The sequence below is a fragment of the Passer domesticus genome, chromosome 23 (assembly GCF_036417665.1).
Source record: "Passer domesticus isolate bPasDom1 chromosome 23, bPasDom1.hap1, whole genome shotgun sequence".
Classification (NCBI taxonomy): domain Eukaryota; kingdom Metazoa; phylum Chordata; class Aves; order Passeriformes; family Passeridae; genus Passer; species Passer domesticus.
The window spans coordinates 5,214,475-5,229,239 of record NC_087496.1 but is presented as its reverse complement, the minus strand read 5'-3'; the positions used below and the strand labels follow the sequence as shown (position 1 = coordinate 5,229,239).

The 14,765-nt window shown below is 49.8% G+C and overlaps 1 protein-coding gene across 1 annotated transcript in view; it reads left to right on the top strand.

Annotated features, from left to right (window-relative positions):
* GRIK4 (glutamate ionotropic receptor kainate type subunit 4) overlaps positions 1-14,765 on the top strand; it is a 190,203-nt gene that overhangs the window by 163,080 nt on the left and 12,358 nt on the right. Inside the window, exon 13 of the mRNA XM_064397624.1 lies at positions 7,496-7,609. Coding sequence (XP_064253694.1) covers positions 7,496-7,609 — 114 coding nt within the window. The remainder of the gene's footprint in view (positions 1-7,495; positions 7,610-14,765) is intronic.

Here is a 14,765-nt window from a genome sequence, read left to right as displayed (position 1 = left end):
TATTCTTTAGTATAGTTTAGTATGGCATTCCTTAATATAATATAGTATCATAAAATTATAAATTAGCCTTCTGAGAACGTAGAGTCAGATTCATCATTTGTTCCTTCATCTGGGGGAAACCCAAATGCAGTAGGATTGCACTGTGTTCTGATGGAAAATGTGTTTCCTGGGGTGGTGTGGCAGTGTGGGAGGAAATCAGAGCAAGAGCAGGGCTGTGGGATGCTCTCAGGGGTGCTCACTTTGTTGGGAAGGAAGTCTGGACTCTGGGATCCCATGTAAAAACTCATTACAGAACAAATTATTTTCCTAGAGAAAAGATTAATGAAAACTTGCAACATGAAAATGCAGAGCTTGATAGAAGCTGGAAAAATTTACAAACCCACACTGGGGTGGAAGAAAGTAAGAATCCCATTTCTGCCTGGAAAAGTTTTGGCAGATTCAATTGAGCTGTTTAACTCAGTGTTGCTTTTGGAGAAGCACATTTCCTATTTCCTTGAAGTGCATGGCTTGAGATCCTTTTTACTGCTCTGCTCTGTGGAGCTGCTGCCCAGCAGCAAAGCTGAAAACTGAATTATTTTGCTGGGTTTGACAATAATTCTGTGTACACCTGGGCTCAGCCAGCCTGGACCCCTCTCCCTGCTCTTTGTTTTCCTCTGTGGTGTTTCCCAGGCTTCCTGAAGCTTAAACACAGCTCACAAACTGCTCTGAGATCCTTGGGAAAATAGGCTTAGCCACAGCTAAAGTGGGATTGATGCTATTTAAGCCAACACTTCCTCACTGATTCCTGCCTTGTCATTCCTGACGTGGCCCTGAGAGCCCAGTGCCACTTTCCCAGCTGGTGACAAATCCATGGTGACGTGGGCTGGTGATAATCCCCCCACTGTGGGAGAGGACACCCTGAGTCATTTGGCTTCTGCAGAGCAGAGGAGCAAGGGTCCAAACCCATCCCCTGGGGGTCCAGGCAGGGATCTGAGGCTCCTGCCAGATCCTTCCTCCCTGGAAAATGAGCATCACTTCACTCTGTGGTTTACTGGGCACAGTGGAATTTGGTTGGAAGTTGGGTTTGAGGATTTTGGAGGCTTTTCCATGGTTCTGTGGTCTTCAATGGGTTTGTGATCTCTAGAAATGCCCACTGGCACCTCCTGCTCCTTCCCCACATGGTGCAGGGCAGTGCTCATCCCACTTCAGGAGTTTCCACTGGGTGTTTGAGGACAACTCTTTGCCTGGAAGAGGGAGGGATTTTGGGTTTTCTGGGGGTCACAGGCAGGGCACTGAACAGACTGGAGACTCCCCTGAGCTCTCCCTGTCTCTGGGGTCAGCCCTCCCTGAGCAGTCGCTCTCAACGCCAGCTGAGATCCCACCTCCATCTGCTCTCTCCAAAGAGCTTCTGTGAGGCTGTTTGCAAATGCTCCAGGCTATTGGCATCGTTTTTATCCATCTTTGTGTCTCTGTGTGTGTACACACACACAATTACACTCCTGCAACATTCCTTTGGGGAGGGAAGAGGGAAGGAGCTGAGAGCTCAAAGGAAAGGAACAGCCATCAAACTTTTTGGCCTGCTAACCTTGGCAGTGCCTCTTCATTAAATGGGACCTTCTGGAAGGTTTGTTTTTCTCCTGTGATGAGTATTATAACTTCATCTTCACACAGAAACCGTTTGTTTTTCCTGCAGCCTTATTTAGGAAGTTTTTTTGCTTCTGCAGGGCAGAGCTGTCAGAGCCTGTGAGGCTGGATCACAAATTGGGGAAGAGAAACAGCTTTGTCTCTTGTTCTCTCTATATCCCTGAGAGTTTTTATAATGGTTTCAGCAAGTTTTTGATCAATTCCAGGCACTGGGCTCAGGCCAGCCAGGGCAGAGCTGGGTGTGCTTGCTGCTGTGTTTATTCAGGGCTGCCTGGGATGTTGTTTTTTGAGGGCATTTCACTGCCCAAGGTGCTTCTGTTCATCCTTGACAGTCATCCCCCAAGGGGGTATATCCTTGATTCCAGCCCCTTGTTCACCCCTGTCCCATGGGATCCAGCAGATCCTGTGTTGGGTGCACATATTCCTTTTTCAGTGGATTTATATATTATAGAAATCATATATATATATATATATTTCTATTTTTACTCTGTCCCTTTGGGACAAAAAGGGGCACAAAAGTGCCCAGCCCTTCCCAAAAATGAAAGCTCTGCCTCTGTCTAGCACAGTATCAGTGCAGGAAAATAATTTTGCCTTGATCCTGATCAGCCATCAGAAAATAAGGTTTGACTCTCACTCACTTAATGTGCAGGACCAAAAGGTCACAGAATTATCCAGCCTCCCCTGTAATCCCTCTGTGGCACGGAATCTCCTCAGAGCAACTCTAGGCTGTTTGGGAGAAAATGTTTCATTTTATTGCTTCTAAATTAACCAGCTATTGATTTATTCTTAAGCTCTGGGAATTCCATTACAGCTAATTGTGCACCCTGATATGATTGAGCAGCGTGCTGGACAAACACAAATCTGTTGTTGACCCAAATTCACCAGTACATATCTTATTGACCTTCTCACTAAACAGGTTGGCAGGTGAGGAAGAGGGGACTGGGATGGCTTGGGAATCCTGTGCTGTTTGTGGTCAGCTCATGGAGGTTTGGCTTGGGAGAAGTCATCTGGAAGGACTCAGAATCACAGAATGGTGATTTAGTTTCAACCCCCTTTACACGTTCCACTCTCCCAGGTTGCTCCAAGCCTCATCCAGCCTGGCCTTGGACATCCCCAGGGATGGGGCAGCCTCGGCTTCTCTGGGAATTCCATCCAGCCCCTCACAGGGAAGAATTCCTTCCCAATATCTCCTTCAGTTCCAAGCCTCTCCCCCTTGTCCTGTCACTCCAGTTCCTGATGAGGAGTCCCTCAAGCCCATCCTGCAGTGAGAGATGTCACAAATGCAGGAAAGCCTGGGCTAATTTGTCCCTCTGAGCTTGCAGGGCAGGGAGATTGAGCACCCAGCTCATTCCTGGAGTGAGCAGGGCACTAAAGCCACTCTCCCTGTCAGCCTTCCCGGCTCTGGCACAGACAAACAAACAAGGGAGAACAGCAAATCTTCTCATCTCCTCCTTTCTGGCATGGGAGACTTAAAGGGCATTTGGGCTGGAAGAATTACATCCTGCTCCTTGCTGCTGCAGTGCAGCTCTGGCTCAGAGTCCCTGATGGTGTCTGCTCTTCCCCTTCTCTCTCTCCCCAGCACATCCTCAAGCTGAAATGAATTCCCTGGCTGACTCAACCAAGGGATGAATTTTCACAGCCTTAGCCTTGTCCCACCATGCCTGGCTCGATTCTGGCCAGGATCAGTGGTGACCAAAGCTCCTTTTAAAGTGAGGGACATGAAATTATCCATCCTGTCCAGCCTCAGGAGCAGCAACACCAAGAACAGGGAGGCCCTTAGAGCTTTGGGGTGCTGGTTTTCCTTGCTGCTGGCCAGGCACTGCTTTCCCTTCAGCTGCTCCAAAGGGAATGGCAGGAAGGGGAAAGGAGGGAGAAGCTCTCCAGAGCTGGCAGAGTCCTGCTCTCCCCTCGCAGTGGGTGTTGGTGTGTGCAGAGAAAAGCTGTGTGTGGGTGAAGGGAGGCAGGGGGAGATGTTTGCAGGCTGTGGTGGTGGCAGCTGTGACAAGGGGGCTCCAGGAGGGGGCTGTGGGTGGCTGTGCTAGTAGTGAGGGGACAGGCAGAGGGGTCTGCAAAGCACTGCTGGGAAATCCAGCCCAGGATGGGGAGGGTGCCGTGAGCTGGGCTGGTGTCACTGCTGTCCCTGCGTGCTTTGGGTCCCCATGCTGGTGCTTCACCTCAGCTGGCTTTGCCACGGGCAGGGTGAGCACCTGGCACAGGCTCTGTGCTCCCACAGAGCGGCCAGGTGAGGAGAGATGGGCGAGGGCAGGCTCGGGGCTGACACCTGCACTGAGTGCTCAGCCCGCCCTGGCTGGGGCTTGCAGGCAGAGCTGCAGCCTGCAGCGTTTCCAGGCTGTCACTTCTGATATGGCAGAACTCACACTTGTCCTTAAAAAGTCCCCAGACACCTGTTTGGAGTGACCCTCGTGCCTTTGAACGCAAGAACAGGCATCGGGGGTGGCATGGGACAGCAGAGATCCTCCTGCAGAGAGCAGGGTCACCTCCAGCTGGATGGGCTTCCACTGGGGCACCCCCAGTGCTGCTGGCTCTACAGTGCCGGGTCCTGAAGCTTTAACAGCTGTTTCAGCTTTCTGGGAGGCTTTTTGAGCACAGGGACAGTGCAGAAGAAGAGTTTGCTGCTGTCAGGGCTCAGTGGGCAGCACTGGTGACAATGCCGCTGTCACAAGCACCCAGGGGACGTGGCATCCAAGGAGCTGCTCAAGCCAGGGACTGCTTCTCCTGGAAAAGACCCCAGCCCTGTGCTCCCAGAGCTGTCTGGTTTGTTCTCCAGGTGTTTGACACATCCCGAGCCTCGCTCCCTGCGCCGTGTCCCCTCAGCCTGGCGGAGGGTTGGGGTCTCTGTGGGGCCTCAGCTGGGCTCTTCTCCCGGCTGCTTTCTGCCATCCCATGCCGTGGGAGGCTTCTCTGGGATCTCTCCGGGCTGGGGCTGACGTCAGGGCCCATTCATCACCATTAGCTCCGAGCTGAGCCCTGTCAGAGCCCGCGGCGAGGGGGCGGATGCCGCCTCTGGACTGGCAGTCCCTGCAATTTGCTCCTGAAGGATGCTTAATTGTTGTTCCTCCTCGGGAGCCCGGCTCAGCCCCCGTGTTTAATGTCCTTTCCAGAGCCCTGCTGCAGGCAGAGCCCACGGGAATGCCAGGTAGGGCGGTGGTGGTGGCAGCTTTTGTCTGGCACGCCAGCCCACCTGGGTTTCCTCTCACCTAGCGAGGTCTGGCCTTGCTTGGGCGGTGTGTTCTCAAGAGAAGTGGCTGTCTCCACTCCCAAAAAGCTCTGGGTCTTTTTCTAAGCCTATTTCATGCCAACATTTATAGCTGCAACTGTGCTGGCAGGATGAAAACCAACCCCTCTTCCCTCCATCCTTTGCCTCCTGTTTTTCCCTCTCCCCAGAGCCCAGATGTGGACAGAGTGCAGGGGCACAAAGCAAAATCCATTTCTCCTCCCCCAGGGCTTCCTTTGGCCCATAAAATCCCAACACCTGCCTCTGCTCAGGTGGGGAGGCCAGAGAGAACTCAGGTTTGCAGAGCTCCTCTGTAGCTCCACGGAGCTCAGTGAATCACCAGAAGTTTTGTCAGGAAGCAGAGTTGAAAGCACGAAATGGATGAAATTCAGGCAGAGAATTCTTTGCATGCCATTCCCAGATCAAAGTTTCCTGCTATCAGAGATCAGCTCTTAACTTGCATGACTGAGCCTGCAGAGAGAAGAGAGAGGGAATGATGAGGAGCTGGAGCTCTGCTGCAGAAAGTTCCGCACCTCTGATGTGGCAGAAGTCCTGAAAAGTTAGCAGGGAATGAGCAGAAGGAAATAACTCTGATGGAGTGGCAGAACCCCCTGGAGATGAGAGGAGGGAGCTGGGCAGAGTCTGAGTGAGGGGAAGGCTGTGCTGCGTCTCTGCTCTGTGGGCAGAGGGAGGGGATGGATTTGCAGTAGATTTTGTGTGGGGAAGAGCAGTTCAGGATGCTGCTGAGGATTCAGCAACACCAAGGTGTTGCTTCTCCCCAGAGAGCCCCAAAGTTGAGCAAACCTGGGGATGCTGCTGCTCCTTCAACAGCACCTTTATATTTACCGCTGGGTAGGAATGAAAATTTCCTGCAAGCTTTGGCATGAACCCCTTTTGCCATGGCATTTTAACCTTCTGCTTTAGTCTGTGGCTTTGCTGGTGGGACTGTGTTTAATTTGGAGGAGAATTCCATTGTCAGACTGAGCTGTGTCTTCAGCAGGAGCTTTGCTGGGAGGGCTCTGCCCGGGCCAATGGCACCTACAAACTTTTCAAGTAGAGACAAGAGGGCTTTAGGAAATGGGAAAATGACACCTACAAACTTTTCAAGTAGAGACAGAGAGGTTTAGGAAATGGGAAAATGACACCTACAAACTTTTCAAGTAGAGACAAGAGGGCTTTAGGAAGTGGGACAATGGCACCTACAACCCTTTTAAGTAGAGACAAGAGGGGTTTAGGAAGCTTTAGGCTTTCCTCATAGATAAAATTCTCCACATGACACGTTCCAGAGATGAACTGATCCCGTTTTAGTGATCTGCTGCTGTTTGCACAGGGCTCAGCTGCTCACACACCACGCTGGGATTATTGGTGCCTTTTAAAAAGCCTGTGGGTAAATGTCTGGCTATGCAGAAATTCTCCTCAGCTCCTAATTCATTGCAGCCTGAACCTCTCAGGAATCTGTAAGAGCTGCTTGGAAACAATTCCACAATCCTCCACTGAGCATGTCCAAGCAGCCCTGTGTGACCTGGGAGGTGTCACCTTCTCCATGACCCCTTCCAGGGCTTGTGGGTCACCTCCCCTTTCTTTTCCCTTTCCTGGTTCCAGCAGTTCCCTCCTGCAGCCCCAGGACCTCCATCAGGCCTGGTGGTGCCTTGGCATCTGCACAGACCTTGTCAAATTTAGGGGCAAAAAGTGCAAACAGCTTTTCTTTCTCCCCCATCATCTCTTTTTCCACATGCATAATCATCTTCCTCCAAAGCAGAGAAACAAATGGATAAGGGAGTGGAGGTTTCATTTTTACAGAAAGCAATTACAGACATTAAAAGAGCTAAAGTAATAAAAATAATATTTAAAATTCAAATCCCTTATCTATATTACAAGGGTTTTAACATGAGAAGGAGTTATTTTTATTTTTTTCTCCCCCTTAATCTCATTTTCTTTGCAGGTCAATCTGCAAACTTTAATTCCAGGCCTCTGATTTTTATTTTAGTTTTTTTAATTTGGAGATTGATCTCTAGTTCTGGAGGTCTGGGTTTGGCAGGTTTGTGAACTCCATGGCTCAAGGGTGAGGATGCTGCTTTGTGCCCTACCTGTGGTGCTTGCTTGTACCAGAAGGGACAGCTCAGCAGGGAGGAGGGGAGGTTGTATTTTCTATAGATTAATATAATATTTATTGGTTTATGGTTCCAGGTTTTAATGCATTAAATGAAAAAAATGGCAATTGGGCTGTGAGCACTTGGGGGAAGGAGCTGCTCCAGCCTGAACAGGAAGGGAAAATGGGAAAAGGGAGGGAAAAATGAAGAAAGGGAGGGAAAAGTGGAGAAAGGGAGGGGAAAATGGAGAAAGGGAAAGAAAATGGGGAAAGGGAGGGAAAAATGGGGAAAGGGAGGGAAAAATGGGGAAAGGGAGGGGAAAATGGGGAAAGGGAGGGAAAAATGGGGAAAGGGAAGGCAAAATGGGGAGAATGCCCAGAGCACAGGGTGGGCTAAACTTTGGGGTGAGTTTGTGTGAAACCCAGGCAGGCAGAGTGGGGAGCTCCTGCTGTCCCACAGCGATGTCCCAGAGAGGAGCAGGGTCCTGTGTGGCCCCAGGTTTTCTGCTTTCCCAGAATTCTGACCTTTTCCTCTCCCTCCTCCCTAGAAAGCTGATCTGGCCGTGGCGGGGCTGACGATCACGGCGGAGCGGGAGAAGGTGATTGATTTCTCCAAGCCCTTCATGACTCTGGGAATTAGCATTCTCTACCGAGTTCACATGGTAAGAGCCTGATTTTAGAGCCATTTATGCCCCTCCATTATTTGCATGCAAACCTGCCTGGTTAGAGGAGAATAATGAACGACTCATAAAAATATTTTGGTTTCTTATTTAAACGCAAATGTGCTCGACCTTTATTTCCTGCTTTTCTCTGTCTCTCTGCTGCGTGTCAGGATTGGTGAATTCCATTCCTATTCAACCCTCAGCCCTTTGGCTTCTCTGCCCACACTTCCCAAGGCACATGATGGATTTTTTGGCATGGTGAATGGTTTTAGAGTGGCTTTAAGTGGCTTTAAGGCCACTGGGTGAGGTGTGCTGAGGGCAGGTTTGGCTGGAGGGGTGCAGCAGCATGCTGGAATTGCAGAAACTTGGCTTGGAGTCACCATCCAGTTGGATTTAGTGGTAAAACTGGCTGGGAGGCTGAGCTGGGATACCTGTGGGTGCTCCTTGCTGGTGTTGGGGCCATTCTCGATCTCAGCTTTGCTCTCTTGCTGCCTTCTCCCACCTGAGCATCCCATCAGGAAGGAATCCTGGGCTGCTTTCTTTGCTGCCACCTCCTGGAGGTGCTCTAGGGGCAGATCAGCCTCTGCTCTCCAAACCCCCTCCTGGGGCAGGCAGGGGCCAGGCTGAGCTCACAGCCCTGGGCTCTGCCTCCTCATTTGTTCACCCTAAAGAGCAGCAGCCCCAGAAAAGCTCCTTAATCTCAGGGGTGCCCTCAGCACACTTAGAGCATCACAGGATCCTGGCATGGTTTGCTCAGAGCTCATCCCATGCCACCCCTGCCATGGGCAAGGACACTTTCCCTGTCCCAGGGTGTTCCATCCCTGTCCAGCCTGGCCTTGGACACTTCCAGGAAGGGGGCAACATTTTTTTCTCTTTCAAAACAGGTGGGAATATTCCCAAGGGATTTGTGTGTGCAAGCATGTATGTGGTGTTGTGTGTTTGCTTAGCTAAACTTGTCCTAAGCTCCCACAAATCCTCTTTTATTTGCTTCCTCCATTGTTTTACCTTCTCCCTGAAGCTCAGGAAGGGCCAGGTCTCCCCCAGTCACTCCCAAATTCCAGGTGTCCCAGCAGGCAAGCTCCTTTTGCAGCCCCAATCTGCACTTGTGGTGTGAGTGACAGTGCCTTGGTTTCTGTCAGCCCAACAATAGCAGCCAAAAGGAAAAAAAAAAAACCATTCAAGCTGCCTCTCCCAGCCCCCTCTCCACCCGGGAGGCTGTTAAGGATGCAGCGTTGGGGATGAACAGAAACAAATTCACGCCTCTATCTCTGTGCTGAGTGGCTCCTGCCAAGAGCAAACAAGTAATTAAAATCTAGTTAAAATTCTGCTTCCTCTGGTACGCGCAGAATTTAGGATCAATGATTTAACTGATCGCAAAGGAAAAAAAATTAAAAAAAAAAAAAAAATTAAAAGGGTTGACTTTTACAACTCCTGGAAGTCAAATGGAATTGTCCCTTGCCCACCATGGCTGTGTTTTCACATCAGCCTTGTGGAGCCAGGGCCTTTTCCTGACAGTGTCTCCTAGGATTAAAATCAGATTTAATGATTAAATACTCTGTTATTAGGAAGGAATTCTTCCCTGTGAGGGTGGGGAGGCCCTGGAATAGATTTCCCAGAGAAGCCGTGGTTGCCCCATCCCTGGAAGCATCCAAAACCAGGCTGGATGGAGCTCTGGGAGAGTGAAAATTGTCCCTGCCCATCAAAAAAAGGTTGGAACAAGATTATCTTTGTGATCCCTTCCAACCCAAACCATTCTGTGGGTGTCCTGCAGCAGAATCTCCAGCAATTCCCTGAGCAGCACTCCTCCCTCCAGAGGAAAAGCACTTGCTGCAGCCTCGGGGAGCTCTGCAGGATTTGTGACACTTCTGCTTGGGCTGGAGGTTCCTCAGGGCAGGGGGCATCTGCTGCCACCAGAGGAGCACAGCCCTGCCCTGCTCCGTGAGGCATCCACCAAACTGAGCAGGATTCATAATCCCAGACTCCAGAGGGGTTTGGGAATTCTCCTCCTGCTCTCAGCAGGGCTCCAGCCACTCCACAAAGGATCTGAGCTGCCCAGGGACCCAGGCAGGGTTGCAAAGACATCTCCCAGGTGGGGTCACCCCACTGGGGGCAGCCAGGCTCGTGCTCTCCCCAGGGCAGGGAAGCTCAGAGCCCTCCCTTCCCTCTCCAAGCCTTGGCACCTCTTCCTGCAGACCTTCCCTGCTCGGCTTCAGGAGAGTGCCTGAGAGCTGTGTGGCAATCTTAACTTCTCAAACTGGTAAATATTTGTTAAACCAGCCACTTCTGGTTTTCCTTTAAGGATGTGGTTTGCTGAGCAGCCCCACAGCCTTCTTCTCCCCACCCCAAAAACCACCTCTGCAATGTCAAAAATTGCAGCTGACGTGTGTTAATCACGGCTCGGATGAGATGGAGCCTAATAAATAACCACAAATGAGCCTCTTCCTCGCTGAGGAGCTCTCTCCACACCCTGGGCTCCTTCAAGTGTGATGACATTTTATTTTCATTTCCATGTAGCTCCAGTGGCAAGTGATTTCTCACCCCTTTCTCCTCCCCACGCCGCCAACCCAGCCACCACAGAGCCTGTGCCTCTTATCACACATAACCAAATATGGCAGCTTTAACCAGGGCTGTCATTTTTCTCAATTTCTCTGCTTGTGATACAATCAAGGCTGGATTTCTGACACTGGAGCTCTAACAGGCTTCCTGACTCGCAGGCTGCCGAGAGGAAAGGCTTGGTTGGTTTCATCAGGTGCCCATCCTGCCCGGCCAGGGGGGTGTGGGGATGGCAGGAGGTGGATGGGGAGCCCTGAGCAGTCCCTGGCTTTGGCAGGGGCTGGAATCAGGTGCCCAGGGTCGTTTCTGCATGGAGGGATAAATCAGGATGATTTGTGTCTTACCCATCTTTGCTCACATCTGCCTCTGTGGCAGGGAATGAGGGATTGGAGACAATTCTGGCTGCTCAGCCCTGAAAGTTTTTGCCTTCAAAATGAGGAAATGGAGGCTGGGAGAGTGCACAGCTAGAGCTGAGTTTAGGCCAAGTGAGCTGAGCCTTAAAGTGTTTCAACTTGATTGCTGCAGAGGACGCAAGATGGGAAGGATGGATGGAAAAACTCCTTCATTCCAGACAGAGGAGGCTTGAGAGGGGCTGAGAGGAGCTGAGCCCCCTCCTGAAGCTCTGCCAGCAAGGATCCCTCCCCACCAGAGCAGGGTGGGGACAACTGCTGGCCCCAAGAATGTATTTGGTGATTGTGAACCATGTGGTGGCTCCAAATGAGGCTCGAGATTCAGAGCAGCCTGCGCAGGGCTTTTACTGACCCAGAGGAAGAGGAGGGATCTGGATGTGCCCCTGGAGCAGGGGTGGCTGCCTGGGATGTGCCCTGGTTCCGTGCCCTGTGGCTGGACCAAGCACACATCAGCATTTCTGCCTCCCCAGGATGAGTTTTCTTTCCCTCTGACTTCCAGAGGCAGGAGAGAGTTCTCCGCCCTCGTTTTTGAGGGGAAACTCTTGTGAGAAATGGCATGGATGGGGCTGAATGGGGTCCATCCAGACTCTGCGTGTGCAGGGCAGGGAGTGCTGAAAACAACAAATCCAGGGCTGTCCTCTCCTTCCCAAATGTCCCCCTTGTCCAAGCTCTCCAGTCACCAGTATCTGCCCAGCAAACTGCTGCTCACTGGCTGGAAAAAATTAAGATTTCCAAGAACAATTTAGGAGGAGGGTAAATTAATCTCTCCCACATCCATCTGAGGATTTGCAGGAGGCCTTCATCAATTATTGGACATTTTGAACATATCTATTCCAGGAAAAATAGCTCTTCCAATTAACAAAGCTCTATTGGGACTGCCTAAAAATATCTGACAGACTCCAGATATTGTCATTCCCATCTTCAAAACAGACAGATAAGAGAGAGTTTGTGCCCTCCGTGGGAACAGAATATCTTTATTCTTACCCACAACTGTGAATGAAAAGAATATGTCCCAGCAGCCTGGAAATGACTGGAGCTGAAAAGAACCAGAACTACTACAACTGTAAAGTCACAGGAGAGATTCACTGCCAAGCTGGAGATTTAAAGCTTCCAACGCAATTTCCTTAATGAGAGTAATTTATTGACAAACTGCCCCAGAAATATAAAGAAGACATCAAGGCCTTAATTGCAGAAAGGAACTTTGTCACGGGAGCATCTCGCAGGGGGAGGCTGAGCCAAGGCTCTGCCAGGGCCTGTGAGCTCCCTGCCAGCTCTGGGGTGCCAGGCAGGATCATTCCCTGCCCTGCCTGGGATGAGGAGCTCCAGGAGCTGCAGCTGGCTCAGCAGCCCCTGCCCTTCACACCTCGCTGCTTCCCTCATTGCATCCTTGAGGAGGAATGAAGAGTTACTGAGCTGCTTGAGCTGCTGAGGAAGAGGGGAACCAGGGTTGGAGGGGCATCCAGGAGAGGCAGGAGGGGGAGAGCTCTGGCAGTGCCACCCTTTGGCAGTGCCACCCTTTGGCAGTGCCACCCTTTGGCAGTGCCAGCCTTTGGCATGGATCCTCTGGATGGGATCAGTGGGAAGGGCAGAGGGAACACCCCATGGCACCTGCAGGAAATGCCCTGGCCTCTCTGGATTAGGGAGAGGAGCTCCAGCAGGGCGAGCAAAGGCTTCTCCTGGAGATGGGATGCAGCTTCCTGCAGATTCTGTGGCTCTGAAAACCAGAACACAGCAGGAGCTGACCAAAAAGTTGGGAAAGGACACAAAAAATGTGGTGTCTTCCACTGTTTGTACCTCACCTGTTGATAGGAGATAACCTGGAACAGAAGAGAGAAAATGCCTTGAGGAGAGACTCTGGAATTAAACCCAGGAGAACCTGAACTTTTCCTTGGGAATTGACTGAAAGTTAATCTGAGAACCTGAACTTTTCCTTGGGAATTGACTGAAAGTTAATCTGAGAACCTGAACTTTTCCATGGGAATTGACTGAAAGTTAATCTGAGAACCTGAACTTTTCCTTGGGAATTGACTGAAAGTTAATCTGAAAACCTGAACTTTTCCATGGGAATTGACTGAAAGTTAATCTGAGAACCTGAACTTTTCCTTGGGAATTGACTGAAAGTTAATCTGAAAACCTGAACTTTTCCATGGGAATTGACTGAAAGTTAATCTGAGAACCTGAACTTTTCCCTGGGAATTGACTGAAAGTTAATCTGAGAACCTGAACTTTTCCTTGGGAATTTGCTGAAAATTAATCTGAGAACCTGAACTTTTCCTTGGGAATTGACTGAAAGTTAATCTGAGAACCTGAACTTTTCCATGGGAATTGACTGAAAGTTAATCTGAGAACCTGAACTTTTCCTTGGGAATTGACTGAAAGTTAATCTGAGAACCTGAACTTTTCCTTGGGAATTGACTGAAAGTTAATCTGAGAATGGGTGCTGAACCACTGGTCCTCAACCCACCCATTTGCTAAAAGCCTTACCAAGCCAGATTCTCTAAAAATGCTCATCCCAGATTGGTTTGGCTTGGAAGGGACCTCAAAAACCCTCTAGTTCCAGCCCCCCACCACGTGCAGGGACCGTGCAGATCCCAAAATCTCGTCCTGAAGGATCCAGGCACAGGTTGTTGTGGTGTGCTGGGTTTTTCCTGCATGCAGGGTCTGCTGGGGAAGGTTCCTGACACGTTACAGGTTCCCAGATGGTGACTGGAGCTGAGGATTTCACAGGCTCCTGGATATTTTTAGCAGAGGAAGATTTTTGTGCAAACAACTGTTGCCTTTTCTAGCAACAGCTCAAGCCTCCAGGAGAAGTGCTGAGACCTTGTGAAATTCAGGTTTTGCATAACATTTAGTAGTAAAACAACGAGGTTTGGATGGAAGTAGAATTTAAAATGCTGGTCTAAGTCTGGGGAAAAAAAAAAAAGCCTTTTTTCAAAGCTCTGCCTCGTGGGAAGCTTCCCAGTTACAGGTGCTTGGGAAAGATGTGGAGCAGTTTTAGGGATGCCAGGACTGAATTTGTGGTTTGGGACAGAAAATACAGGTTTCTGTGAGCTGTGGGATCATGTCCCTTGTGCCTTGGGTGTGCTTGAGCTGCTCTTGCCTTTCAGAGGAGCTGCATCCACAGAGCTGGTGCTGACAGGAGAAATGCACCTAAAATGGGAGGTGTTTGGCTTTTGAGAAACTTCTCCAAAAAATTATTCTCCTGCTTTTGCACAAATTTGGTGACATTTGACAATTTTCTGGTGGTGGCAGCATCCTTGTGAAAGTTTAAAATGCTCTGGGAGAAGATCAGCCTGCTTTTTCTAGCAGTGAAGCCTTATTTTTTTCAACTAAAGGTGGTTTGCTGAGGAAAAAAACAGGAAATTCTGACGCATCCTGGAGATAAAAATATCCTGTTCCCTGAGATAAAAGTAATAATTTTATTGGGGTTTTTGTAAAAGAAACTTTGCAAGGCCACAGAGAGAAGTTTTGAAAACATTTTTCTTTTTCCCTTTTGCTTCACAAATATATTTCCCTGTGAGCTCTGGTGGAGCTTTTTCTGCCCAGTTAAGTGTGGGGTGGACAAGGATGGGGGGACCCCCCTCAGGGCTGGGGGTGCAGCAAACCCTGCCAGAAAGGGACAGAACACTGTGATTGCCTCATTTTTCTCTCAATTCACCTCTTTCTTTGCCTGGAGGAACAAAAAAGGGGGAGAAAAAGAGATTTAGGGGATGAATCCAGTGGGGAGATGCTGCAGGACTCAGTCATTTGTGGGGTTGCTGTCACTCGTTTGCCCTGCAAGGCTGTTCCAGAGCCTGGTTTATCCCCCTTCTCCTGTTTATTTCTCCTCTCCTGTTTATTCCTCTTTCTCCCATTTATTCCCCCTCTCCTTTTTCCTTTATTCCCCTTCTCCTTTTTCCCCCCTCTTTTTTCCCATTTATCCCCTTCCTCCCATTTATTTCCTCCTCCCGTTTACCCCCCTTCCCATTTTTATTCCATTTTCTCTGATTTATTTCCCTTCTTCCATTTACCTTTTTTGCCCCATTTATCCCCTTTCTTCCATTCATCCCTTTCTCCCATTTATTTCCTTTCTTCCACTTATGCCTCTTCTCCCTTTTATCCCCTTCCCCTTTTTATTCCCCTTTCTCCCATTTATCCCCTTTCTACTGTTTTTCCCTCTTCTCCCATTAATCCCCTTTCCCCCATTTCTCCCA